We start from the raw sequence: 27,058 nt of genomic DNA on the forward strand, positions 1-27,058 counted from the left end.
AATCAAAATGCGGGTCAAGCAAAAGTGTGGACACGCCCACAGTATTTCTGTCATAGTAAAGAGGGTATATCCAGGTGCAGCTCAGATTGGGGAGTTTGGGCACCATGTTTCTGTGCTGGTGATCCCACACAATCCAGACACACAAAATGGTGCCGTACTGACCTGTGCTGGCTGCAGGGTTGCATGGTTGGAGACTTTCTTCCATGAGTGGAGGGCAGTATTTCACAGGGAAATACCTCTGCTTCTAGTGCCAAGGAAATCTCTCCCAGTGCGGGGCAGAGGGCAGGGATGCATCAAAGAGGAATGAGCAGAATGGTTCAGGTTCTAGGACCCAGAGGTGCCTGGCAGGAGACAGTGTGTCACAATGTGCTGAAGCTGGGACAGGCCCCTACCTGAGATGGAGGCAGAATGGCCTCAAAGAGTCAGGAGTGGAAGAGAGTTGGAGTGGGAAGGCAGCAAACCTCTGGCACCCAGCAGAAAATTGTTGGTTTGACTGCTACCCAATAGCATTGTTGCCCTGCATTTTTTCTGCTGTGTATTCTGAAAAAGAAAAAAAAAATCTCAAGAAATGGACATATTTTCCCATGGGGAGAGGATGAAGGGCTTCATCCCACTTTAAAATACAAAAACAAACTTCCTATCAAGAAGATGGGTTGCACCTGTTTCGGTTGAATAGCCACAAGGTTTTACCCATCCAAGTATAAGTGTTAAATAGCAGAGCAAATCTAGGTTGAGTGTGGATTTCACCCCAAACTGTTGTTATGAACGACCACTCTGCTTGGTTTTTTTTATACCCAAGCTTCAGCAGAATTTTTGCAGACTGTACATTTTACATTTGATGACCAGTTGACCTCACTGTTTACAATTTCTTTTCCCTTTCTGTGCCTGTGTAACATACACATATCCTGTACTGCACACCTTGCAGAAATATTTCTGGAGCTAGAGCTAATAAATGTTCCGTATCCATAGGGTAAGGGCTATAGCTCAGCCGCAGAGCATCTGTTCTGCATGCAGAAGACTCCAGGTTCAGTCTTTGGCATTTCTGGGTACTGCCAGAAACCATGGAGAGCTGCTGATAGTCTCTGTAGACAGTACTGAACCAGATGAACGCATGGCCCAAGTGTAAAGCAATGTGCTACACTCATATATCAACAAAGCAGAAGAGAGGAGAGTTGCTGTACAGGTTCAAAGCTGAAGCAGAGAGATGTGCAGAAAGAACAGCCCAAGGTCATCCAAGGTTCCCAGTTGAGCCAAGAGTTTGATCCCGAGTCTTTCCCTCCAAACCGATCCCTTCATCCAGTTGATGGTGTTTGGCTGCGAGGCTCGGATTCCATCTGGCACTGCTGAATGATCAACAAGCCCATCCTCATCCTGTGGGCGCCCCGTCTGCTTTAGTTAAGAGAAGCTGCCTGGAGGCACACAGCCTGCCTTTCTCCCTCTTAATCAACCCCAGGCTCAGGGCCGTGGAGTGAAATCGAGGCGGATAGCAGCTTATTGCTCTTTAACTTTTCTATTACCAACCAAACTGCTTATGCCTCCAATAAAACAGCCACCGCAGCTGGTTAACAGCCTTCCCCCAAGAGGTGTGTGATTGCAGGCACAGGGCAATAGCTTCCGGAAGCCCTGGTAATGGAAGCAAAGAGGACTTGACATTTCCCCTAATGTGGCATAACCAGATGTTTCCCTTTGCCTCGTTTTATGCTTCTTCCAAATCATTTGCTTTGCAAAAAAAAAAAGCAAGCATATTTCTCTGTTTTCCCCTTGCATCTCACAAGCGCTCTGAACCATATCATCCTCTTGGATCTTCCGTACCTGAGGTGGTCCCCTGACACCAGGTCCCCAAGATGAGTATAGGAAATAATGCTTTGAAGAAGCCACTCAGTTCCCCTTGCTCAGAGCCTGGTGTCAGTGAGGTTCCCTGGGAGGCTGCCAAACTCCCCTTTCTCTCCTTTGATTTATTAATGGCAAATGAGCTATTATTAGGACTCATGGCTCTGGTCCCTCTGGAGAACGAGTCTTGTGGTAACAGATTTGTTTCTGCAAATGCAACAGGAGTGCAGACTCAAATGACTGGCTGCATTGCCTTTCATCCTTCTTAGAGACTAATAATGGGGGTGCAGTTCTGAAAGTTTTGCAACCAATCACAAAAAATCCTGCAATGAGGAAGTCCTGCAATTTTTAGATCAACCACTCCAACATATTATGCCTTGTCAACCTCTTATCTAAAGGTGGGCGGTTGAGAAAACTCATGTAATTTATGTCTGGGGAAGTGAAGTGATTTAAATCAGTTTTGGCTGGGGCCTGTTGGGAAGGCAAGATGGACAACAGTAGGCAGAGCCAGAGCCAATGGCAGGCAGAGCCAACTAATTCTAGTTGTGTCCCCATCCTCCTCCTGGCTGAGTTCTGCAAGGGGAAACACTGGGACGAAGGAGGAGGAGGACCACCACATGTGGTGGTTGTGTAAAGTAATTAAGAAATTATGGGAAATGATCTATAATGAACCAAAAAACAAAAAAACAAAAAAAATATTAAGAGAACATCTCCCAAGAAACCAGAAGCTTTCCTTCTGGCAATAGTAAAAACAGAAGTCTCTCTCTCTCTCTCTCTCTCTCTCTCTATATATATATATATATATATATATATGGACTTCTTGCACAGAAATGGGAAACAGAAGTAGTACCAACCAAAGAGGAACGGCACTTTAAGTTATTGTAATATGCAGAGTTAGCAGGTCTGACTAGTAAGATAAGAGAACAAGACGATCAAGAATATAAAAAGGATTGGAAAATGTTTGTGGAGTATTTTTAAAATCCGTATAAACAAGTGAACAGATTAGCAGGACCTGAATAAATTCAGCAGTATAAGAGGCAGTAAGAGAAAATTAATAAAACTTGGTAACTTATAATATGCAGAAGAGAGAGAAAAGAAAGGACACAAGAGAAGGAGAGGAAGGAAAGTCCCTAGGTATCTTTTTTTGTGTCCTTGTTTGGTTGTCGTTTTGTTTTCATTTTTTTCCCTTTTCATTTTTCCTTATTCATTTTGAACTGTGTGTAAAAAACAAACAAACCCGCTAATAAAAATCACTTTAAAAAAAAAGTAGGAGGAGGAGCGTAACAGACAGTGCCACCCCCTGGACTGGGTAGCCAGCTGGGTGGCGAAATCATGGTTATACAGCAGGCATAGGCAAACTCAGCCCTCCAGATGTTTTGAGACTATAATCCCCACCACCCCTGACCCCTGGTCCTGTTAGCTAGGGATGATGGGAGTTGTAGTCCCAAAACATCTAGAGGGCCGAGTTTGCCTATGCCTGTTATACAGCAAAGCTTGGAAGATTGAGGGCACACAGTGCATTGTTAAACTATGGCACTTGCTCTCACAGGAGGCTCTGATGGTCACCAGCTCAGACTGCTTTAAAAGAGGATTGGACAAATGCATGGAAGAGAATTCTATCAATGGATACTAGCCAGGATGGCAACACTGCCTCCATGCTCAGAGGAAGTAACAGGGGGCACTGCAGGGAGGGTGAACTGCTGGGGTGATGGCCCAAGGCGCCTTTGGGGGACACTGCTCACGCCGCCCTGCCAGTCCTGCACTGCTTTGCAAGTCTGGGATCTGATCTGAATGATTCTCCAGGAGAATCATGCAGACCAAATTCTAGCATTGCAAAGCAGTGCAGGACTGGCAGGGTAGCGTGAGGAGGATGCAACAGCCATGTGCCCTTTGATCCCGCCCTCGCTTCTCAAGCCACCCTGCCAGCCCCGAGTCACTTTGCGAGCCTCAGTGGCGAGAGCTGGGCTGGTGTGGCAGGCTCCGTTCACCCTCCACCCCAGGTGCCAGCAAACCACGCTATGCTACTGGTCAGTAATGCTTCTGAACCCCAGTTGCGGGAAGCCACAGGAGGGGAGAGTGTTCTTGGGTCCTGTTTGTGGATGTCCCACAGGCATTTGGCTGCCCACTGTGGGAATAGGTTACTAGCCATTGGCAGCATCTTTTATGTTCTTATTATTTGGGACCCTTGCACTTTATTACCATTTAATTTTCCTTTTGGAAAATGCATTCACCACTTGGAGGGGGGGGTTCAGAAAGGAACAGTTTATCTACATTTTATCACCACTGTCACCACCTCTGTATCTTAAAAGCAAATCCAGTGGATGCTTTTGTCCAATGTAAGAGGCTCTTCTGATGCTGTTATAGTTAGCTGTTAAGTGTAAGAAAAAGGCGGCTGGGAATGAGGGAACATCCTTTCACCTCTGGTGGACCTGCCCTAGAGTGAAGGCCTTCTGGGAAATGATATATAATGAGCTGAAAAAGGTATTTAAGTATACCTTCACTAAGAAACCAGAGGCCTTCCTTTTGGGTATTGTCGGCCAGAAGGTGTTAAAGAAGGACCGAACATTTTTTATGTATGCAAAAACAGCAGCAAGGCTACTCATCGCTAAGCACTGGAAAACTCAAGATCTACCCACACTGGAAGAGTGGCAGATGCAACTGATAGACTATATGGAACTAGCCGAGATGACTGGCAGAATCCAAGACCTGGGAGAAGAGAAGGTTGAAGAAGATTGGAAGAAATTTAAGATTTATTTAAAAAAGCATTGTAATTTGGTTGAATGTTAAGATGGAGGCTAGATCATAAATAATTGGCCACCACTAAATTAGATGCAATTAGGACGTTAAATGTGATTGAGGAAAAATCATAAACCTTTGGGAGAATTACTAGATTATATTCTAAATGAATGAGACACAATAATGAAAATAAGATGATAAATTGCGGGCAAGAATTGACAATGATGCAAGTGGGAGCGGGAGACGTGAGGGAGTCCAAAGAAGTTAAGAAACTATGTTATGATATATGTTACATTGATCATCATATATGCATTTATGTTTAAAAATCTTAATAAAAATATATATATATAAAAAAGGCGGCTGGGGAGGTGGCAGGATGAGGCCCCATTCACCCCAATGCACCAGCCTTTACCATTGTGCGTATTTCCCGAATGATTTATATACACATTTTCCTTTCTCTCCTCCTTTCAGGTTCCCCATTTCAAGGTTGCCCCCGAGGAATTCCTCAAGCTCCAGTTCCAGAGATTCACGACTTTGAACCTCCATCCCAGCAACACTGACATCAGCGTGGCTGTTGCTGGGATCCTGAATTTCTTTAACTGCACCACTGCCTGCCTCATCTGTGCCAAAGCTGAATGTAAGTTGCTTTGGAAGGCTGCCCACGGAGCCAAGCGTCCACCCTGTGGCATTCCAATTTGTAGAAATCGTCAAGACAGCGATGGTTGAGACTGGAGACAGAAAATCTCACAAACCCCTCATCCCATGCCTGGCAGCAAAAAACGCAATTGATTAAACAACTAATTGTTTGCTCCTCTTTTGTAACTCCCAGAATCAGTGACCCGAGGAAGCCGCTTCACTCTACCTAAAGATAGGGCCGGCACACACTTTTGTGGCAAGGGCAGGTGGTGGGAGAAAAGGGAAGCAAAGCCATGTCATGGAAGCTAAATGAAATCTTTAGTCTCAAAGTTTCTGAAAATCTTTAAATGAAGCAAAGTACCAGACTTTGTATGATGAAAGACAAGCTGTGAAGCTTTGTGTATTCAGCAAATACGATGCTCAACACTGAACAGTGATTCCGGATATTGACTACTGTTTCGTAGAATTCTCCGTCAGCATGGTGGGAAGATATAGAATTGCTTTGTAAACTGAAAAAGAAGGTCATCGTCTAAAATTTTTATTTTCAGTTTATGAAAAAAAAATATTTTCAGTTTATGAAGCAATTCTATATCTTCCCACCATGCTGACAAAGAATTCTACAAAGCAGTAGTCAATATACGGAATCACGGTTCAGTGTTGGACATCATATTTGCTGAATACACAAAGCCTCACAGCTTGTCTTTCAGCATGCAAAGTCTGGTACCTCGCTTCATTTAAAGATTTTCAGAGACTTTAAAGATTTCATATTGTACTTGTTATGGTTTGAAGGAATTCTATAAAAGATTGTCTATTGCGTATGTACATGGTCATCGTGTTGCCTGGATATTGCTGACGTTCTCTTTGCAACACAGGGGTTTGTTTGGTTAAATATCATGGAAGCTGGCTTTTAGTCGAGGGAATTCTTATTGTGAACAAAACTACACTGAATTGACTCTCGTAATTTCAGAGCACATACGTTTTGATGCAGAATTCAGATTTCGTTGCCTTTCATTTTGTCTCTTATGCAAAGTATATAGGGCTCTTCACACCATAACAAATGTGAAACAACAGAGCTTCACTTCCCACTCCCTTCCACTTACCACCCAATGTCTGCAACCTTCTGAAAATGAATAATAGTGTACGTGCCTGTCTTCCTCCATGTGTTTGCCTGATACATTCAGGGCCCCTCTAGACTAGTGTATTATAGTGAGTGCATTCTGAAAATATGGCCACATTCACACACTATATCTAAAGCCCTATGATACCACTTTAAGCAGTCATGACTTCCCCCAAATCATTATGGGACCTGTAGTTCATTTAGGGGACTACAGGTTGTTGACAGCCTCCCTCATACTCCTCCCAGGGCTACAATTCCCATAGTTTCCTGTAGAGAGGGATTGCTTGTTAAACTGCTCTGGGAGCTGTAGCTATGGGAGAGAAATAGGGGTGTCCTAACAATTCTCAGCAGCCTTAACAAACTACGCTTCCCATTTCTTGGGGGGTAAGTCATGTCTGCTTATAGAACTTTAAATGTATGGTGTGAATGTGGCCATATTCTTGACCCAACAATAGTGCATTACTGGCAAATTTATTGTTCTTAAGTTGCTTCTGGGATTCTTCCCCAATGCTACCACACTATTGCTGTCTGGAGGGGCTACGGTGCGACAAAATAAACCAGAACATGTGTGGTATATAAAAAAAATACAGGATTTCAGCAGGAAGCTGCAGGATATTCACTGAGAGGAGATGAAGTAGTGCCATTGCCCCAAAACTTTTGCAGGCACAGATGGCATTGAAAATGGAATGAATTTATGCACACTCTGCAGGTTGATCGCTGTGTGAATAAATTTATTCTCTGTGTACATGCACTTATGGGCTAACCCACAGGTGCTGCACACTGGAAGGGTGTAGAATGCAAGCGGTGTACACAGATGCCTGCCACTGTTCTGTCCCTCCCTGGTTAATTTGACCCTTCATTTAACAGGATCAAAAAAGCTCAGGAACCAAATCGCTTTTACAATAGCACGGCACCCAGCCGTCCATTGAGTCAGGTTCGATTGCTTTAATCAGGTGTGATTGGATGAACCGGTTGCTGACTGGGGTGCAGTGGTGTGGAAGAGGGAAATGACCCTTTAAGGATAAAACTGTGGTGTTGCCCTGCAAGCCTTGATCATGGGCAGCCTTGGGGATGCCCCATCTTCTAAGGCTCAAGGGAGAAAGAGCTGCAGATCAGCTCCCTTTTTTTTCTTTCCAAATCTTTCTTTCACTGAAGGAGGAGTGGAAATTCAGCACTGAATGAAGACGCCTCTGTATGGAATGAGAACTCAGCTGAGACAGGGATGGACTCTATTCCCCCCCCCCTCCTTCTCTAATGTGGGCAAGATGGAGTTGATGATTTATGGCTGCTTGTCAACCTTAAGGGGGGAAAATAGGAGGGAGTTTTGTGGGTTAATGGCAGAGTGGCATAATTAAGCTGTGTTGCGCTAGCTCTGAAGCCAAGGAAACAAGGGCAATCCTTCAAGGCTGAGATTCTGTGGGATTCCAGGAGGAGATGGGGCAGGGGAGGGTCAGGAGCAGGCCTCCGACTCAGATGTTGCCTTCACTGTTTCCCTCCTCACAGGGAGAAATGAGCCGTGATTTCCCACGTCTGTTTAAAAATGGTTTCTCGCTGATCCTAGGGGATATAAAGCCTGCTTTAAAGTTCCCCGTCTTCGCTTTTTCCCATGGTGGTGCAGGGGAGTGCAGAGTCCTAAAACTTCTTTGCAATCTCTCAGGAGACCCATGAGAATCCCGGGAGCCAATTGGCAGAAGATATGCTCAACGCCATAAAATATGCTGTGCGCACAAGACAGTCCAGCAGGGTTCAATCTCCAACAGGGCTGGGTGGGAGAGTCTTCCTGAGATTAAGGAGAGCTACTGCCAGTCAGAGTAGATCATGCTGGTCTTGATCATAGCTGTCAACATTTCCCTTTTTTTAAGGGAAATTCCCTTATTCTAAATAGGATTCCTCGCAAGAAAAGGGAAAAGTTAACAGCTATGGTCTTGATGGGAGAATGGTCTGATATAATACAATGCAGCTTCAGACATTCAGATGATGCCTGCTTTCCCCCCAGCACATTTCTGGAAACCCTATGGGCTAGGAACATGACTTGGTTTGTTAAAGAAAGTCAAGAATCTCAGGATGCCAGTTTCCAAGTCAGCACTGTGCAATTGTAGGTTCATGGGATAACCAAAAGTGTTACCACTGCACATTCTCCAAGCCATAGGGGCCGATGTCCCTTCAGCCGCCCCCAATAAAAATTTGAAGGGGTTGCCCCCCAAAAAGCTAATTTGCATTGCCATTCAAGTGCCACAATCTGTGATTGATTATGTGGGGTGGGGCTTACCTGGCCCCCACCAATATTCAAGTTAGCACCCCTGCTCCAAGCCTTATGTCCAGGTCTGCCTCTGTGTTGTGGGAGCACAGATAATTTTGCCTGAGCATCCCAGGTTTGATTTGCATTTTTAAAAAACATCACGTCACTGCCCCATATTGATTGTGAAGGTAGGCTTACAAACAAGTGGGCCATGCATCTGTTCAAATCTCAGAAACCAGAGGGATGAATGAATAAATTTACCAGCGGCTGGGGCCTGAGCTTGAGTGCCCTACATAACGCTTCCCCATGAGAAAATCTGCATAATGTATACTGGTTGTAGAATTTAGCTTTTTCTGAGTGCGTAATTTGGGGGTTTGAGTGGAAGCAGAGGGTGATACCTAGCCCAGTTCTTTGCCCAAGAGGCCTTCTTTCCCATCAGATAACTAAACAGACTGCCGTTCGCAGCAGAGGAATGACTCTAATGCAGCCCACGTCTGATTCTGCCTCTCCCTTCCTTGGTGGTCCTCGTTTATGTACTTCAAAGTTTCAGGGAGGTTCCTACAAGACCCGGCTCATGTTCAGCCTGTAAAACAGGCCCTTGAAAGAGCATCCTTCTGTTGGCGACAAGTGCTTCAGAGCCTCGTGTTAGCGGAACAGAAGGAAATCTCTTTGGATAGGAACAGGCCCCTCTCTTTCCTTGTACAGACTAGGAGCCCTGAAGGATACAGCTGTCAGAGAAGACAGTAGTCTGGGGTGAAGGAGTTGGAGTTAGGAGAGGAGGGCCCAGAATATAATATTATAAAATCATGCATGATTTGGCAGTTCCCTCACTGCGAGAAGTGAGGTTACAGGGAACCAGGCAGAGGGCCTTCTCCATAGTCGCACCCGCCCTGTGGAATACCCTCCCGTTAGATGTCAAGGAAATAAACCACTGTCTGGCTTTTAGAAGACATCTGAAGACAGCCCTGTATAGGGAAGTTTTTAATGTGTGCTGTTTTACCCAGTCAGAAGGGAGGCATATAAATATTAATAATCTGGGGTTTTCTGGATGCACCCCAACATAAAGAGATTTAGGAACTAGATACCACTCTAACTAAGCATGCTCTGTCCTTATTTCTTGCATTTCATTTTCTTGCATTTGTAACCCACCTTTCATCCTAGGAGCTTTTAAGTCAGTATACATGGCTTTCCCAGTGTGGTGTAGTGGTTAAGAGCGGTAGTCTCGTAATCTGGTGAACAGGGTTTGCGTCTCCGCTCCTCCACATGCAGCTGCTGGGTGACCTTGGGCCAGTCACACTTCCTTGAAGTCTCTCAGCCCCACTCACCTCACAGAGTGTTTGTTGTCAGGGAGGAAGGGAAAGGAGACTGTTAGCCGCTTTGAGACTCCTTAAAGGGAGTGAAAGGCGGGATATCAAATCCAAACTCTTCGTCTTCTTCTTCTTCCCCCCACACCCCATTTTATCCGTACAACAGCATTGTGAGGTTATGTTAGGCTGAAGTAGAAGAGTCATAGAATTGTAGAGTTGGGTGGAACCATTAGGATCATCTAGTCCCACCCCTTGCAATGCAGGAATATGCAGCTGTCCCATATGGGGATCAAACCTCCAACCTCGCTGTTACCAGCACCACGCTCTAACCAACTGAGGCTGCACATACACCATACATTGAAAGCAGAATTCTCCCCCTTCCCCAAGAAAAAGAGAACCGTGGGAACTGTAGTTTTTAAAGGGTCCTGTGAGGGATAAACTACAGTTCCTAGGATTATTGTGGGGTGGAGAGGAGGTGTGGATTAGTTTAACCTCCAGTTTGCTAGTAAAACTGAATTACTGTGTTGTGAAATGATGCATGTCTTAAAAAGGTGTCACCAACATGAAACGTTTGGAAAGCTCTGCTCTAGATACTTCACCCAGGTGTGATTAGAAGGAAGCAAGGAAGGGCAAGTGGGCAGATCCTTTAGCAGAAAGGCAGAGATTCAAAGGGGCAGAGCCAGATGAATGTGGTCCAAGATAGACTGGTGATCAGAGCAGGCAGATGAGGAAGGAGGGAGGGAGAAGAGAAGAGAAGAGAAGAGAAGGGGAGAGAAGAGAAGAGAAGGGGAGAGAAGAGAAGGGGAGAGGAGAGGAGAGGAGAGGATCTGTTCAGCAGCTCTCCAAGAAGTATGAGATGCTCAGACTAAGGAGCAAAGCCTGGAGTCATAGTTCTATATCACCAGCCACACCTCAGCTGCTTGTACTGGTCATGTTGTATGGATGCTTGATTATCATCTTCCAAAGCAACTACTCTATTCCAAACTTTAAAAAATGGGAAGTGTAATGCTGGTGGTCAAGAAAAGAGGTTCAAAGACTCTCTCAAGGCAAATCTTTTTTAAAAATGTAGTATGAACACTGACAACTGGGAAACACTGGCCTGCAAGTGCTCGAATTGGAGAACAGCCTTTACCAAAGTTGTCATGGGTTTTGAAGACGCTCAATCTCAGGACGAAAAAGAGAAGCATGCCAAGAGGAAGTCATGTTTGGCAAACCCTCACCATGATCAACTCCCACCCAGAAACCTATGTCCCCATTGTGGAAGGACGTGTGGATCCAGAATTGGCCTCCACAGTCACTTATGGAGTCAGTTTTACAACCGTGTTTATGGAAGACAATCTTACTTGGCTACGAGTGATCGCCAAAGAAGAAGGAGCTTTGATTGGCTGTGCTGATGAGTCACAGTACCTTTCTTGGTCATCACCTGGATGGAGCTACAGTACAGGAGACATCAGGTCAAGCACTCTCCCTTGGCCTGGTGACAGCTCTGGTGATGCAGCAAGTTAGGCGACGGGGACCTTAGTTATGAAATAAAAAGCACTTGGGATGAGGCACATGGTGTTTGAATAGTCCTTAGTGAAAGGGCAGGAATGGCATGTGCTTCAGTCATCCAGGGCTTAACACTTCGTTTCCCACAAGGCAGCTGCCTGGTGCAGCCCCCTCCCCTTCTAGATCTCCTTCAAAGTATCCTGATTCTTCCCAGGCTTCAGATCCTGGAGCATGCTTTCCTCCAGCCCCTATTCTTTGGCAGATCCCTGGAAGTTGGCCCCTTTCCCACAGCAATTAGCAGCTACCAGGCCAGGCCATATTCTGCTGGTCAAGACAGTAAAATAAATGGAGAAAGAGGCAAAGATTTATGTTTATTGGGGCAGGTGGGAGGTCTCGCCTCCTAAGAGGCAGCGATTCCCTCTGGTGTTTTCCAGTTTTATGTCTAATTTCAATTCCCCTCCAATAAAATTAGATCCTGCTCCTTAATTTTACAGCCCTGCATTTATGAGACTGGTTGGAAAACACTGCCTGCCTAATTCAATGGCTGAATGGAACTGCAATTTATGTTGAGCTTTCATTGCTCCTCTCTTGATTAGTTATGCCCCTGCATGCACACAGACAGACAGACAGACAGACAGACACACATACACACACAAACACTTATTTTATTCCTACTCTATATGAGTGATGCTATATAATAACAGTGCAATGTTATGCTGACTTCATTTGCTCACACAGTCATTGAATCTTAGTGGCTGAGGCAGCTGTCTTTGGTTTTGTATATAAAGGATCTGTGATGTCATCATGTTGCTGTAATTCTGCAATGGTTGGACTTCACCTGCAAAGGCACCCCCTCCCCCATGGTTTCCTGAGACAGACAGATGTCAACCACTGTGTACCATTATGCATTATTTGTGGACTGAACACAATAGCAAATACCAATTCCATTTTCTGGATTGATTTCCATTCTGGGCAGGAGATGAATAAAGAAACCCCAGCAAGTTCCTTTTCCATTGGAATTCTCTGAGATCCATGGTCGAGCTATCTAGCAGTTCAGGTTTAGCAAGGTTTTTCAATGAAACATGCTTTTTTTGGCTGTTGGCAGAATTCTAATAAGACCCTAGAATCAGAAATTCAAATGTAGAATTGATCGTTGAACATATGGATCTAAGGTTTTGTGCGGTCTCCTTCTTACTGCTTAGATCACTACTATCTAAACACACTAATGCAAAAGAGGTGTTCACCTGCTGACTTGCAAAAAGGCTTACATTGATCTAGCAAGCTCGTCTCTTGGAAAACTCTCTCTCTCTCTCTCTCTCTCTCTATATATATATATATATAGCCAAAAGAAGGTAGGGAATGAGCTTTAACATCGACTTCCCTCCCTTTCAGAATGGAAAAGAAAGACTCCTCAATTGCTTGTGAATGTAAATTTCATTCTGTTTACAATGGAAGTCATGTTTTCTTTTTTTAAAAATCAAGAGGTGCTTTTTTAATAGGAGCAAAAAGGAGTCATTTAGAGCTTGTGTGTGTGCACACACATGCACTTAGCTCAAGTTAGTAAAATGCTTCAAATACTTAATGTCTCTAGCGGAAGGAATCACAAAAGATTACTGGTTGCATGATTCCTCCCTAAAATAAACATCATTTCCCAGCAAAGGCCAGAGGGGAGAAATGTGAGCCGTGGGTGGCTTTAAACCTACACAATTGTGAAACAGGGATAAGCACTGTTTTGACAGCTTAAGTGATGCCTAAGTGACAAGGAGGCCTCCTGCATAGTACTAAATCCCACCTTTAGTAAAAGAAATTCTGCTCCTTCGCTATTGCTGTAGGATTAATCTTCAAATGAATTCCTATCTCAGTAAAGGGTGAAAAGAAGAAAAGAGGGCAGAGGCAATGTGAAGGGATTTGCATAGGCAAATAGGTAGCCCAAGGAAGAAGGAAAAACCTTCTGTCTAGTAGTGCTTCCTCATTGCTTTAATGCAGGCATAGGCAAACTCAGCCCTCCAGATGTTTTGGTACTACAACTCCCATCACCCCTGACCACTGGTCCTGTTAGCTAGGGATGATGGGAGTTGTAGTCCCAAAACATCTGGAGGGCTGAGTTTGCCTATGCCTGCTTTAATGCATCACTTTTAATGTGAGCCACTGGAGTCCTTGTAGGGGGAGGCAGGCTGCCCCTTTAATTATGTACTCTGGTGCCACAGAGTATTGATTCTCCAGCCCTTCTGAGTGACTGTGCAGTCAGAAAATACAGATATCTGCATCACTGATTTACCCTACTACTGTTGGTATTAGGTAAAGGTAAAGGACCCCTGGGACGTGGGTGGTGCTGTGGTCTAAACCACAGTGCCTAGGACTTGCCGATCAGAAGGTCAGCGGTTCGAATCCCCGCGTCGAGGTGAGCTCCCATTGCTCGGTCCCTGCTCCTGCCAACCTAGCAGCTCGAAAGCACATCAAAGTGCAAGTAGATAAATAGGTACCACTCCAGCGGGCAGGTAAACGGCATTACCATGTGCTTCTCTGGTTCTCCAGAAGCAGCTTAGTCATGCTGGCCACATTACCCGGAAGCTGTACGCCACCTCACTTGGCCAATAAAGCGAGATGAGCGCTGCAACCCCAGAGTTGGCCACGACTGGACCTAATGGTCAGGGGTCCCTTTACCTTTACCTTAAAGGACCCCTGGATGGTTAAGTCCAGTCAAAGGCAACTATGGGGTTGCAGCACTCATCTCGCTTTCAGGCTGAGGGAGCCAGCATTTGTCCACAGACAGCTTTCCAGGTCATGTGGCCAGTAGGACTAAACCGCTTCTGGCACAATGGGACACTGTGACAAGGGCCAGAGCACACGGAAATGCCATTTACCTTCCTGCTGCAGCAGTACCTATTTATCTGCTTGCACTGGTATTCTTTCAAACTGCTAGGATGGCAGGAGCTGGGACCGAGCAATGGGAGCTGAGCTCACCCCACCACATGGATTCGAACTGCCTACCTTCTGATCAGCAAGCCCAAGAGGCTCAGTGGTTTAGACCACAACACCACCCGCTCCCTTATTGCTATTAACGATGGTGATTATATAGTACCTCTCATGTACACCATACTTTACAAAGCCCCCTGTCCCCAAAGAGCTTACAGTCTAGAGACCATAGGAGCCAACTCCTAGAGACCGAGGTCCTTTTGCCCCTCCAATAAAATATTTGAGTGGACATTGCCATTCAAAGGGTGTGTGCGCACCACATCTTGTGATCGATTATGCGGAGTGGGGCTTACCACCCCTCCCACACAATATTTTATTCAGGCTGGCATCTCTGCTAGAGACTTAGCAGAAGCTGGGGAAGGTGAGGGAGATGGGAGCAGAGTGCTATAACTCGTGAAAAATCTGTGGTCATTGCAGCTCCTCTTCTAAGTATTAGTCCCTCTTCCCAATATACTTTTTGAATTATAGTCTGGAGGTAGGATTGGACTCTCTAATAAACAGTCCCCAGTTTTCCAGGGGGTTGGGGTTAATAAATGGCTCCTAGCCATAATAGAATACAATTATAAAAAGGAGATGGTACTCTAACAACATCCACAAAATGTACATACAGTTGTACCTTGAATCCCAAATGCCTTGTGAGTCAAAGTTTTGGCTCCTAAACACCACAAACCCAGAAGTGAGTGTTCCGGTCTGTGAAAGTTCTTTGGAACCCTAATGTCCAACGTGGCTTCTGATTGGCTGCAGGAGCTTCCCGCAGCCAATCAGAAGCTGCACCTTGGTTTCCTAATGTTTTGGAAGTCAGACGGACTTCCGGAATGGATTCTGTTCGACTTGCAAGGTACCAATGTGGTTTACAACAGAAGCATAGATTTACCATGAATTTTACCAGTCCTCAAGCTTTTTATAGCCAGTACTAATGCTTTACATTAATGTAGCTATGCTGTTCCTCCATGGTCAGAGGCAGCAATGCTTCTGAAGACCAATTGTGGGAAGCCACAGGAGTGAAGAGAGCTCTTGAGCTTGGGTCCTGCTTGATGGTTTCACACAGGGATCTGGGTGGCCACTGAGATAGCAGGATGCTGGCCTGATCCTGCAAGCTCTTCCTAGGTTCTTATGATGCTAGATTAGATGGGCTGTTCTTACATTCTTAACTAAGAATGGAGGAATAGGGAATGGCTCTTTGGTCATGGACAGACTGCTGTCTGGTTAGGTTTGAATTACCGTATTTTCCCATGTATAAGACAACCTTTTTCTGTTTTTTTTCTGATAAATTGAGGGTCGTCTTATACGCAGGTTAATATGCTAAGTAAGCAAGGGCTGGTACTGCGGCGGTAGCAGGGAAATGTCAGAGAGGAGGCTGCTTATCTGCTCTTCCAGGCTTTGCTTTTGCTTAATCATTTAGTTGTTTCCGACTCTTCGTGACCCCATGGACCAGAGCATGCCAGGCACTCCTATCTTCCACTGCCTCACGCAGTTTGGTCAAACTCATGCTGGTAGCTTCAAGAACACTGTTCAACCATCTCGTCCTCTGTCGTCCCCTTCTCCTTGTGCCCTCCATTTTTCCCAACATCAGGGTCTTTTCCAGGGAGTCTTCTCTTCTCATGAGGTGGCCAAAGTATTGGAGCCTCAGCTTCAGGATCTGTCCTTCCAGTGAGCACTCAGGGCTGATTTCCTTCAGAATGGATAGGTTTGATCTTCTTGCAGTCCATGGGACTCTCAAGAGTCTCCTCCAGCACCATAATTCAAAAGCATCAATTTTTCGGCGATCAGCCTTCTTTATGGTCCTGCTTAGGAAGAGTATTTTGTGAGTGCCTGTATGAGGTGTATTATGGCACCAGTTCTGTCAGCCAGAGCGGGGGCTCATTGAAAAGCTGCTCAACAGCTCAGCGAACTTACAAAATAAGCTCAACAACTGTTGAAGGCTCCCAAAAATAGGGGTCGTCTTATACACGGGAAAATGCGGCACATGCTTTCTTGGACTTGGACAGAGGTGGAGGATGATACCCTTTGAGACCTATGTATCCAGATTTATTTTTCCCCTGATGTCTCTGGGGGTTTAATGCACAGATAAACTGGTGTTCGTGCCAAGGCTCTGGCCTCTCCTTGGCAGGGCTGGCCCAAGACACTTTGGCACCTGAGATGAACCACAAAATGATGCCTCCTTCCCTGCCAAGGTAGAAGAAGGGGTGAGTGAAGATCTACATCAGGAACAGGTGGGGATAGAGATCTACATTGGAATTTGCTGCCCCGGTGGATCCTGCCGCCTGAGGCAGTCATCTCACCTTGCCTCATGAGTGGGCTGACCCTGCTCCTTGGAATGGAGAGATGACCTGGGCCATCAATACTATCACTTGCAAACATCCACAGCCATCCAGAGGACCACTAGTTGTCCCCCATGTTTCAGAAGCTCCACTGGCTTCAAACTAGAAGTCGGACATTTAGTATCACTGGTCCCATGCTATGGAACATCCTTCTAGCAGAGGTTAGGCAGGCAGCCTCAGGACTAACTTTCAGAACACCTTGAACACCTTTTTATGCCAACATACCTATTTAGTTCTTTGAGGTTGGCATCCATCCATCTCAATAGGATATAATGGAAGAGGTGAAGTCAAACTGTTGGAGTTACAGCACCTGCTGTGGTTGTAGAGACCGATACAGGGGAGAAATGCTTTGTTGCAGCTGGGCAGATGAAGGCATGCAGCTGTGCTGATGCAGGTGTGCTCTAAATTTTATTAAATTGAGCCAGTTATTTTTATTGTTACAGAGGGCCTTCCCAAAGCTCCAGGACATTATTTCATGGCTGAAAGCTTTACATCTATTGATTAACAGCATGAATCATGAATCCATTTATTACTGAATAAAATTCTGGATTTCTTAATCAGGTTCCATCTGATTTTAATTCCGGTTCTGCCTGGTGAAAAGTACCACAGTAGGAGGGAGGTGGAAGAAGGAGGAGGTTCAGCAAGAAGATTGTCCAAACATGAGCTCGTTTGTCTGGGTTATTCATTTGAGAGTAACTATTATCTTCATTAAATATCCTCAAAATGTCACCTGCAGCAAGTTATTGCAATTGTTACTTTAATCATTTAAAAGTGAGGCAGTTAATCAACGAAAAACATTGCTTTCAGAAGCAATCGATTCAAGGGGAACAGTATTATAGATGCCAGTCTTTGATTGTTATGGACGTAAAGACTGCACACACAGTTTTACATGGATTTTGAGTGTTGGGGGCGTAAATGTTGCTTTAATCAGTGTGTTTTATTGTATTTATTTTTACTGCACAAATTCACACAGGTAGATAATAGTCCCTCACATACACATGCAATATTTCTGTCAGGCAAGGTACCTTAAATTATACAGGCAGAGCACTGCTAGTACACTTCAGGCAGATAGCTCAGACTACCATTATAACAGTCAAATGCTCTATTCATTATAAAAATGAAATGATTTGTCATAACTGGATTAATTTTGGAACAGAAAACCTAGCTGCTAAGTGCTAGAAGCTGACAGAACTTCCAGAAAAGTCAAAGAAAAGTATTGGTTTCCAAATCTGCTGAAATCTCCTTCTTCTCTAGTCTAGCCCCTGCAATGAAGGAATAGGCAGCTGTCCCACACGGGGAATCGAACTTGCAGCCTTGGCATTATCAGCACCATGTTCTAACCAACTGAGCTATCCAGACAATGGCTACCTAGTGGCATGACACACCACTTCCCCTGAAAAACAACCCAAAATACACTCATAAAGTACTCAGGAGCAAGCAACAAGGAAAGTAAAGGGAAAATGCCAATTGGAGACTAAATAATAAAAAGAATAATAAGAATAATAATTTATTATTTATACCCCGCCCATCTGGCTGAGGAAACCCAGCCACTCTGGGCGGCTTCCAACAAGAGATTAAAAATACATTAAAACATCAGTTGTTAAAAGCTTCCCTAAACAGGGCTGCCTTCAGATGTCTTCTAAAAGTCTGGTAGTTGTTGTTCTCTTTGACATCTGGTGGGAGGGCGTTCCACAGGGTGGGTGCCACTACCGAGAAGGCCCTCTGCCTGGTTCCCTGTAACCTCACTTCTCGCAGTGAGGGAACCGCCAGAAGGCCCTCGGCGCTGGACCTCAGTGTCTGGGCAGAACGATGGGGGTGGAGACGCTCCTTCAGGTATACTGGACCGAGGCCGTTTAGGGCTTTAAAGGTCAGCACCAACACTTTGAATTGTGCTCGGAAATGTACTGGGAGCCAATGTATTTCCAGACTGGTGTTATGTGGTCTCAGTGGCCGCTCCCAGTCACCAGTCTAGCTGCTGCATTCTGGATTAGTTGTAGTTTCCAGATCACCTTCAAAGCGCATCTGAGACATTGAAGGATGTCTCAGAGATGGGAAGGTTGCAGACAGGGGAGGAATGACAAGTGAGACAATGATGAGCCCAAATGAAGTTGTACAGTGATGCTTCAGCATTTGCAGGGAAATGAGGGGGTTTTAGAAATTGGAAACGTGGCAGGAGAGGATTAGAACATTTTATTTATTCATTTAGCTAAATGTATATACCATTTGATTATAAAAAGAGGAAAGCCTTACAGTAGTTTACAAAAAGAATGCAACAGAAAAATTCTCAGTTAAGAACAACTATTTAAAGCATTCAAAAAATAATCAAGATCATTGCTAAAAACCGGCTTAACATTCTACATGTCTAGGTAGGCTTGTCTAAAAACAAAAATGTTTTTAGCAGGAGCCAAAAAGAGTTCAGTGAAGGTTCAAGCCTGATGTCAATAGACATGGAGTTCCAAAGTTTGGCTGTTGCGACCCTAAAATATCAGTTTCTTATAACAGCGTAGTGAGTGTTATGTGGCACTTGGAGCAGTGCCAGTTCCATAAATCAAAGTGATCAAGTGGGTGTGTATAGGGAAAGGTGATCTCGCAGGTAAACTGGTCCCGAGATGTTAAGGGCTTTATGTATTATTGGTAACACCTTAAACTTGGCCCAGTAGAAAATGGTCTTTCTCTCACCTGCAGGCCTTCTAAACCTGGAGAAGCTGCTCCGTCAGTTCCTGATCTCTAAGGAAACTCTCTCGATCCGGATGCTGGATGACAGCCGGGACCCCACACCGTTGCTAAAGGAGATCAGGGACGACAAGACAGCCACCATCATTGTACACGCCAATGCTTCCATGTCCCACATCATCCTTCAGAAGGTAAGAGGCAGGCAACTATTCATCACCTGAGCTTGCCGAGGTTGGGATGGGAGAACCAGGTTAACACCTTGATCCCAGGCTTACTCAATGAAACAGACTGGCAAGTAGGTTCAGGGCTGACAAAACATGCAATTATATTACAGAAATCACTTCCACGAGGTGGGGTGACGACTACCAGCTTTGATAATCTTTTTTTTTTTTAAGGTTTAGACAAATTCATGGAGGACAGGCCTGTCATTCTATCAGCCTCCCTCAACATGAAGCCCTCCAAATGTTGTGCTGGGAGAGGGCTGATGGGAAAACAACCGGAGGACTTCTACATTACATGGTGCATGTGACACCCACATACATTTCCATGGATGTCTATCCACATCTGAACAGCAATGTACTTCAGTCTCTGGGACCTGTTGTTCGAGAGCAGTCTGTATAAAACAGTGCACTGGATTTCTTGTTTTAAGTCTGTGGCCTATATATATATATATATATATATATATATATATTGTTTTGTTTTCCCCATGTGTTTTAACAGCTTTCTTTAAAAATTGATCATTTTCTCTCTTTCCCCCCCAATATTTTTTTCTTTTCTTTCTCTCTGCGAAAGCCTTTGGCTTTAAATCTTTGGCTGAGCTCCCAGCCAGTCCATTAGAAAGGGAAACAATATTAACAATTTATAAACAACAGTTTGGATCTGCAGCCTCATCAACACACGCTGGTGAGCACAGACGTATGGTTTAGGAAAGCGTGAGATTGCTTTGTGGTGGTATTCATTTCACGTATCCCGGAGCGGAAGAGAGGGAGCCTTTTTTTACCCTGTGGAACTTGCCAGTGTACAGAGTCCCGTGATATTTCGAAAGAACTGCCAGGGAAACTGGGACTTGACTCAGAAACTTCATAATATGTGGTTGGTTGGGACCTAGTGGAGCACTCTGCCCAGAAGTGTATATCATTATTATTATTACTTTATTATTACAGTTTATTTCCTGCCCTTCACCTTAAAGTCCCAGGGTGGGTTACAACTATTAAGACACAAAATTAATATTGTGTGCCAAGGCTCCATGCCTCCAGTTCCCCATTGATTAATAAACACACCGACATGAGTATTTAGGGTTATGGGCTAAAACAGACCACAACTTTATTGGTTAAAGAAGGGAGCGATTTGGCTTAGGCATTGGATGAAACTGGGCTATATCTTGACTCCCACCCATCTGCAGGGAGTCAAACTAAGGGTAAACCACAAGAAGGGGGAGCCCTATGACTTACATCAAATAGGGGCACACTGAGGGGTGCCCATTGGGGTCGTGGCATGGCCCTACCCCACGTCCAGTCTTCAGACAGAATCCACACCCTTGATACGATACGATACAATATCTTTATTGTCATTGTCCCATGCAGGACAATGAAATTGAAAAACTACATAAAACTACTACAAAACTACATAAAACTACTACAAAACTACATAAAAACTACATAAAACCACATAAAAACTACATAAAATATTCAAAAACCTCTAAAAACTCTGAAACCCCATTTTAAAATACACTATACTGTAGAGACCCCTTATGCTGCGTTTAGGACCAGAATTGCATTTGGGTAGAAACTGTCTCTCAGGAGGCTAGTCCTGGCCTTTATAACCCTATACCTTCTTCCAGAAGGCAGAAGCTGAAAGAGATCCTTGGATCCTTTTAACAGGATACCCTTATCAAGAAGGAGCAGATAGAGGCTACAACCTCCCCTCCCTTATGCAAAGGCTTACCCAATGCCTAACCTTACAAAGTTGTGACGATTGCTACAAGGTAGGCAAAAACCAAGTGGAGGCAAGAGAGGGAAGCCCCTGGCGAAAAAGGGAAGCCCATAGATTGGCCGGGCAGGGGGGACGCAGCCGGGGTTGGCACAGAGGAGGTATCAATCCCTAACCCCCGATCTGGGTCACAACAGGGGTCCAGATGCCAGTCCACAATGCCACCCACTGTAAAAGGTGAGCAATCTTAAAACACAATATTAAAAACCCCCCAGTTTAGAAGAACTTAAAATTACAAAAATAAGGTGGGTTCTAAAATCATAAATCTCAAGTGTCAAAAGCCAGGGTGAATAGGTGCATCTTCAGTATTCACTGAAACTGTGCAATGTAGGTGTCAGAAGGGATTTCCACAACTTAGGGGCTGCCACAGAGAAGGCCTTCTCCCCATCTGCCACAGCCACCACCCTGAGTGTTTGAAGGCAGAGGCACTACCAAGAGGCCTCCCCCACCCCATTGATCTTAGCACCCAAGAGGATCTGTAGGGAAGAAGGCGGTCTTTCTGGTATTTGAGGCCCAAGTCATTTATACTGAGGCCTCAGTGCCGATTTCTGTGCAAGAAGACATTGCTTTGTGATCTGCCCTGTATTGCCCCTGTTTCTGTTCTGCTGCAATTTGTCTTCTACCCCAAACTACATTATTCGTCCCACTGTCTGCTGTGGCAAGATTTCATAATGTGTAATTACTTATACAAATTATATACAGTGGTACCTCAGGTTAAGTACTTAATTCATTCCGGAGGTCCGTACTTAACCTGAAACTGTTCTTAACCTGAAGCACCACTTTAGCTAATGGGGCCTCCCACTGCCGCCGCGCCACCGGAGCACGATTTCCGTTCTCATCCTGAAGCAAATTTCTTAACCTGAGGTACTATTTCTGGGTTAGCGGAGTCTGTAACCTGAAGCGTATGTAACCCAAGGTACCACTGTAAGTACATTGTCATTAGGTTATTCCGTTCCATTCATTTCAGTGCAATGAAAGCACAATGCCAATGCGGTTGGAGAATAACTGGTCTCACTTTATTGGAATGCAATACTGGTCTCACTTTATTCAAACCTTAAGTTTCTCTCCTTCCCATTTTGTAATGAATTTCATTCTGAATTATATAGTACTGGATCAGACTAGAGCAGGGTTAGGGAAACCTGTGGTCCTCCTAATGCTTTGGACTCCATCTCCAAACTGCCATAGCCACAATGGTCAATAGTGAGGGATAATAGCAATTGTGTGGTCTACTGGAGGGTCACAGGTTCCTCATCTCTGGTCTAGAAGACTTAGAATCATAGAATCATAGAGTTGGAAGAGACCACAAGGGCCATCGAGTCCAACCCCCTGCCATCAGAGCACTCCTGACATATGGTTGTCAAGCCTCTGCTTAAAGACCTCCAAAGAAGGAGACTCCACCACACTCCTTGGCAGCAAATTCCACCGTCGAACAGCTCTTACTGTCAGGAAGTTCTTCCTAATGTTTAGGTGGAATCCTCTTTCTTGTAGTTTGGAACCATTGCTCCGTGTCCGCTTCTCTGGAGCAGCAGAAAACAACCTTTCTCCCTCCTCTATGTGACATCCTTTTATATATTTGAACATGGCTATCATATCACCCCTTATCCCCCTCTTCTCCAGGCTAAACATGCCCAGCTCCCTTAGCTGTTCCTCATAAGGCATCGTTTCCAGGCCTTTGACCATTTTGGTTGCCCTCCTCTGGGCACATTCCAGTTTGTCAGTGTCCTTCTTGAACTTGTGAAGACTCCTGAATATAACTTTGCACACGGTTAACTGGCTAGGCTGCTGGAATCACGCTGCACTAAGTCATTGTCACATTAATTGTTAAGAAATTGTCACTTATCCTTGGAGCCCTCGTTGCACAAAAATTGTACAAAAACATAAGCAATCATTACTTATAGCTGAGGGAAAAGTTCTCCCAGAAAAGCTGCATGCCTGTGTGACTGCATCTCTGATGTCGATTAATGGTTGTTTTCCCCATAGGGAGCAGAGATGAAGAGTGCAGCTCTGTGAATGTATCTGTATTTAGAAACTCCCCGCTGCCTGCCTGGGCTTTCAGATCAAAAGTGGCAGATTTTGTGTTCATGCAAAGTTGTCCCCATTATTAGTCATTGCAGGTACAGATCAGCTTGTCTTCTGTCCGCAGACAAAGGTCAAAAATAAGTTGCTAACGGAGTCTGCCCAGTTCTCGGAGAGAGATCAGAGAGATCTTCTGCAAGCTAATGGGTCTCATCAGTGCACCATTGCATTATTTTAATTGCTCATCAGCCAAGTAGCTGGTGTGTACATGTGTGAATCAGAATCAAAGGACACCCTTTGGTTTTGACCTTTCGTATTTTGCTAAAAACCTCAACCTGTTGCATTTTGTGTGGGAAATTAGAGCCAAGATGTGGCTTCTCTTTTCTCCCTCCCTCTTTCTCTGCGGAGTCAATAAAGGATTTGAATGAATTCGCTCTGTATTGAGGGCTACCCCTTCAGCCTGTTGCCATAGTAATGTTGCACAGCTACAGAACTAGAGGCTCTTTTGACTCCCCTCCTCCTTTCTCTGGGGTATTCTCCTGCCGTGACCGACATAAAGATGTCAAAGATTGAAAGGGTTGCTTTTCTTAAAAATAAGAAAAGGGGGGAGAAACCCTGTTACATCCTCAGTACAGTTTAATGTGGTTCACTTAAGCAAGAGATTCTTAAGGGAGATGGCTTAGGAGAAACATAAACAGATAGAGATATGGGGTTGTGTTTCATCTCCTGCATAAAAGTACAACTCAGCAAGCACAGAATTTTTGCGGCACTTGCAGAGGGAGGGCAAACTTGGCAAAGACAGATGGTGATGATCCCAAAACAGCTACTTGTGAGGTCCAGGTTTTGCAGAGTGAAAAGCAAGCATTGGCTAGACTGAGCCAGCACAGCACTTAACCAGAGCTCCAGATGAACCCTGCTAGATGAGGTGTTAACTAACTAACTAACTAACTAACCAACTAACTAACTAACTAACTCATTAGTCACTTGTCACCTGAAGGTCTTCAAATGACTTACAGCAATGTATATATTACACACATATATTACACACACATACACAATACCATAAAGAAAGGGGGGAAAGGGGGATCATACAATACGTCAATATATCATCTAACATTATATTTATGAATAAACAAAAAACTACACACCCACCATATAAGTAATAACAAATTTCATTAACAAATGGCAAATAAACAAAAAATATGCCCGCCTACCAATTAGCAAATAAACGACTATTTTTCCATTTTTAACCTCCCCACCCAAATGTCTGGTATCAGGCCAGCTGTTGCAAATCAGCACCGGGTGGACCCAAGGTCCTCCTCCAGGGATGCTCCTGAATCTTACCTCTCCCTTCAGACAAGAGCAGTAGCAAAGAGAAGCAAGAAGATGGTAGCAAAAGTTTTACTCGGTTGCTGCTGCTGCTGGTGGTAGGCATGCCCTGAAAGCAGAAGATAAGCAACCTCTTATTTTTGACAGGGGTATTTTGCTTCCCTGAGGGCACTTTTAAACACGCCACAGGGCATGTGTGCCTGTTCTCTCTCTCTCTGGCACTTCAGATCTCAAACTGGGCACAATGGGAAACTGAGCAAGCTGCATACCCACTGTGCCTCCCTTCAAACCACTGGCCAGATACTTCTGGGAAGCCCTGCTAAAGAGACACTCAAGCAACCTGATGCTTCCTCCTATGTAAAGCCTAGGAAGCCCAGAAGGCTTTCTTGCTTTTCAACCTGAGCTACAGGTCTCCTGGTGAAGCTGCTTGGCTCCTCTCCAGTGTCTGTCAGGCGTCTTTGCCTGCCTGCTTCCACTTGTCATTGTTTTGCTGCATTGAGACCGGGATGAGGGAATTGCTTTGGGAATGTAGGAAGCTCTGGCTTCCATCAGGTCAGACTGTTTGCCCACCTGCCCAGTGTTGCCTGCTCTGACTGGCAGCAGCTCTCCAGGGTCTCAACTAATCCAGAATGCGGCAGCTAGACTGGTGACTGGGAGCTGCCGCCGAGACCACATAACACCGGTCTTGAAAGACCTACACTGGTTCCGAGTACATTTCCGAGCACAATTCAAAGTGTTGGTGCTGACCTTTAAAGCCCTAAATGGCTTCGGTCCAGTATATCTGAAGGAGCGTCTCCACCTCCATCGTTCTGCCCGGACACTGAGGTCCAGCGCCGAGGACCTTCTGGTGGTTCCCTCACTGCAAGAAGCCAAGTTACAGGGAACCAGGCAGAGGGCCTTCTCGGTAGTGGCGCCCACCCTGTGGAACACCCTCCCACCAGATGTCAAAGAGAAAAATAACTACCAAACTTTTAGAAGACATCTAAAGGCAGCCCTGTTTAGGGAAGCTTTTAATGTTTAATAGGTTATTGTATTTTAGTGTTTTGTTGGAAGCCGCCCAGAGTGGCTGGGGAAACCCAGCCAGATGGGAGGGGTATAAATAATAAATAATAATAATAATAATAATAATAATTTAAGGCAAAGCCTAAAGCCAAAGCATGCACGCTTCCTAAAGCCAAAGCATGCACGCTTCCTCTGAGCCGTGGTCCTCTCCCTGACAAATGTTGGGCCAGATCAGATGGTGCTTCTCTCTCAGTCTGGCCCATTGCATTGTGGGAAGTGAGACTGTACTTCCCTTCAGTGACCAAGCAGTACACCTACCTAACACCCAATGGCTCTGCATTTGCACACAGGGTTGACATTTCCCAATAATTCCCTTGTGTGTACAGTCCAAAGTATGCAGATCAAAACCACACGGTCCATTTCCTTTTAAAGAAATCTGATAATTGATTGCATGTATCTGACTTACGTACGTTGGAATTCAAGTATATATTTTATGCAACTCTCCTCTGAGGGAAGGTTTCAGTGCTTGGGGCTTTTTAGTTTAGAGAACAGTAAGAGGCGAAATGATAGAAGTTCAAAAAAGTATTCATGGCTTGGAGGAAGTGGATAGAGAAAAGTTTTTTCTCCCTCTCTGAAAATTAGTAGAATTCAAGGGCATCCAACAAACAGATAAAAGAAAGTACTTCTGCACACAGCACATAGTGGATCTGTGGAACTCGCTCCTGCAAGAGGCCGTGATTGCCACCAACTTGAATGGCTTTAAAAGAGGATTAGACAAATTCATGGAGGTTAAGGCTAGCAGTGGCTAGTAGCCACAATGGCTAGGCTGTCCCTCCATGGTCGGAGGCAGCGATGTTTCTGAATTCCAGTTGCTGAAGACCACAGGAGGGGAGAGGGCTCTTGTGCTTAAGTCCTCCTTGGGAGTTTCCTGCAGGCATTTGGTTGGCCACTGTGAAAACAGGATGCTGGTCTAGAAGGGCTATTGTCCTGATGCAGCAAGCTTTTCTTCTGTTCTTCTGTACTGTATTTTTCGCTCTATAAGACACACTTTTCCCCTCCTAAAAAGTAAGGGGGAATGTGTGAGTGTCTTATGGAGCGAATGTAGGCGGGAGGCTCTGGTCAGCGCTCCGTTTAAAGAGTCGTGTGGAGTGTGTGCGCGGCTCTTCTCTGAGGAGGGAGAAGGGCTGCCGCTGGGATCCCGCTGGCTGTCCTGGCTTCTTATTTAGCAGCACCTTCATCCCGCTCCCCTGCGGAGGCTTTGCACGGCTATCCCTGGCTTTTGCGGCAGAGCATGCAGCTCTGTCCCTTACCCACCACCCAGAAAAGCCCCCAAGAGCTTTAAAGAGTGTGTGGCTCTTGCGGGAGGTAGGGGGAAAGCCAGTAGGCTTGCTTTCACTGA

At 45.0% G+C, this 27,058-nt stretch overlaps 1 protein-coding gene across 4 annotated transcripts in view; it reads left to right on the forward strand.

Moving 5' to 3' along the window:
- The window catches only part of GRIK4 (glutamate ionotropic receptor kainate type subunit 4), a 476,479-nt gene that overhangs the window by 312,371 nt on the left and 137,050 nt on the right, over nucleotides 1-27,058 (forward strand). For all 4 annotated transcript variants that reach the window (XM_083713950.1, XM_083713948.1, XM_083713951.1 and 1 more), the window contains exons 5-6: nucleotides 5,038-5,203; nucleotides 19,336-19,514. In XM_083713950.1, coding sequence (XP_083570076.1) covers nucleotides 5,038-5,203; nucleotides 19,336-19,514 — 345 coding nt within the window. The remainder of the gene's footprint in view (nucleotides 1-5,037; nucleotides 5,204-19,335; nucleotides 19,515-27,058) is intronic.

Source organism: Podarcis gaigeae (genome assembly GCF_964106915.1).
Source record: "Podarcis gaigeae genome assembly, chromosome: 15".
In the NCBI taxonomy this organism is placed as follows: Eukaryota; Metazoa; Chordata; class Lepidosauria; order Squamata; family Lacertidae; genus Podarcis; species Podarcis gaigeae.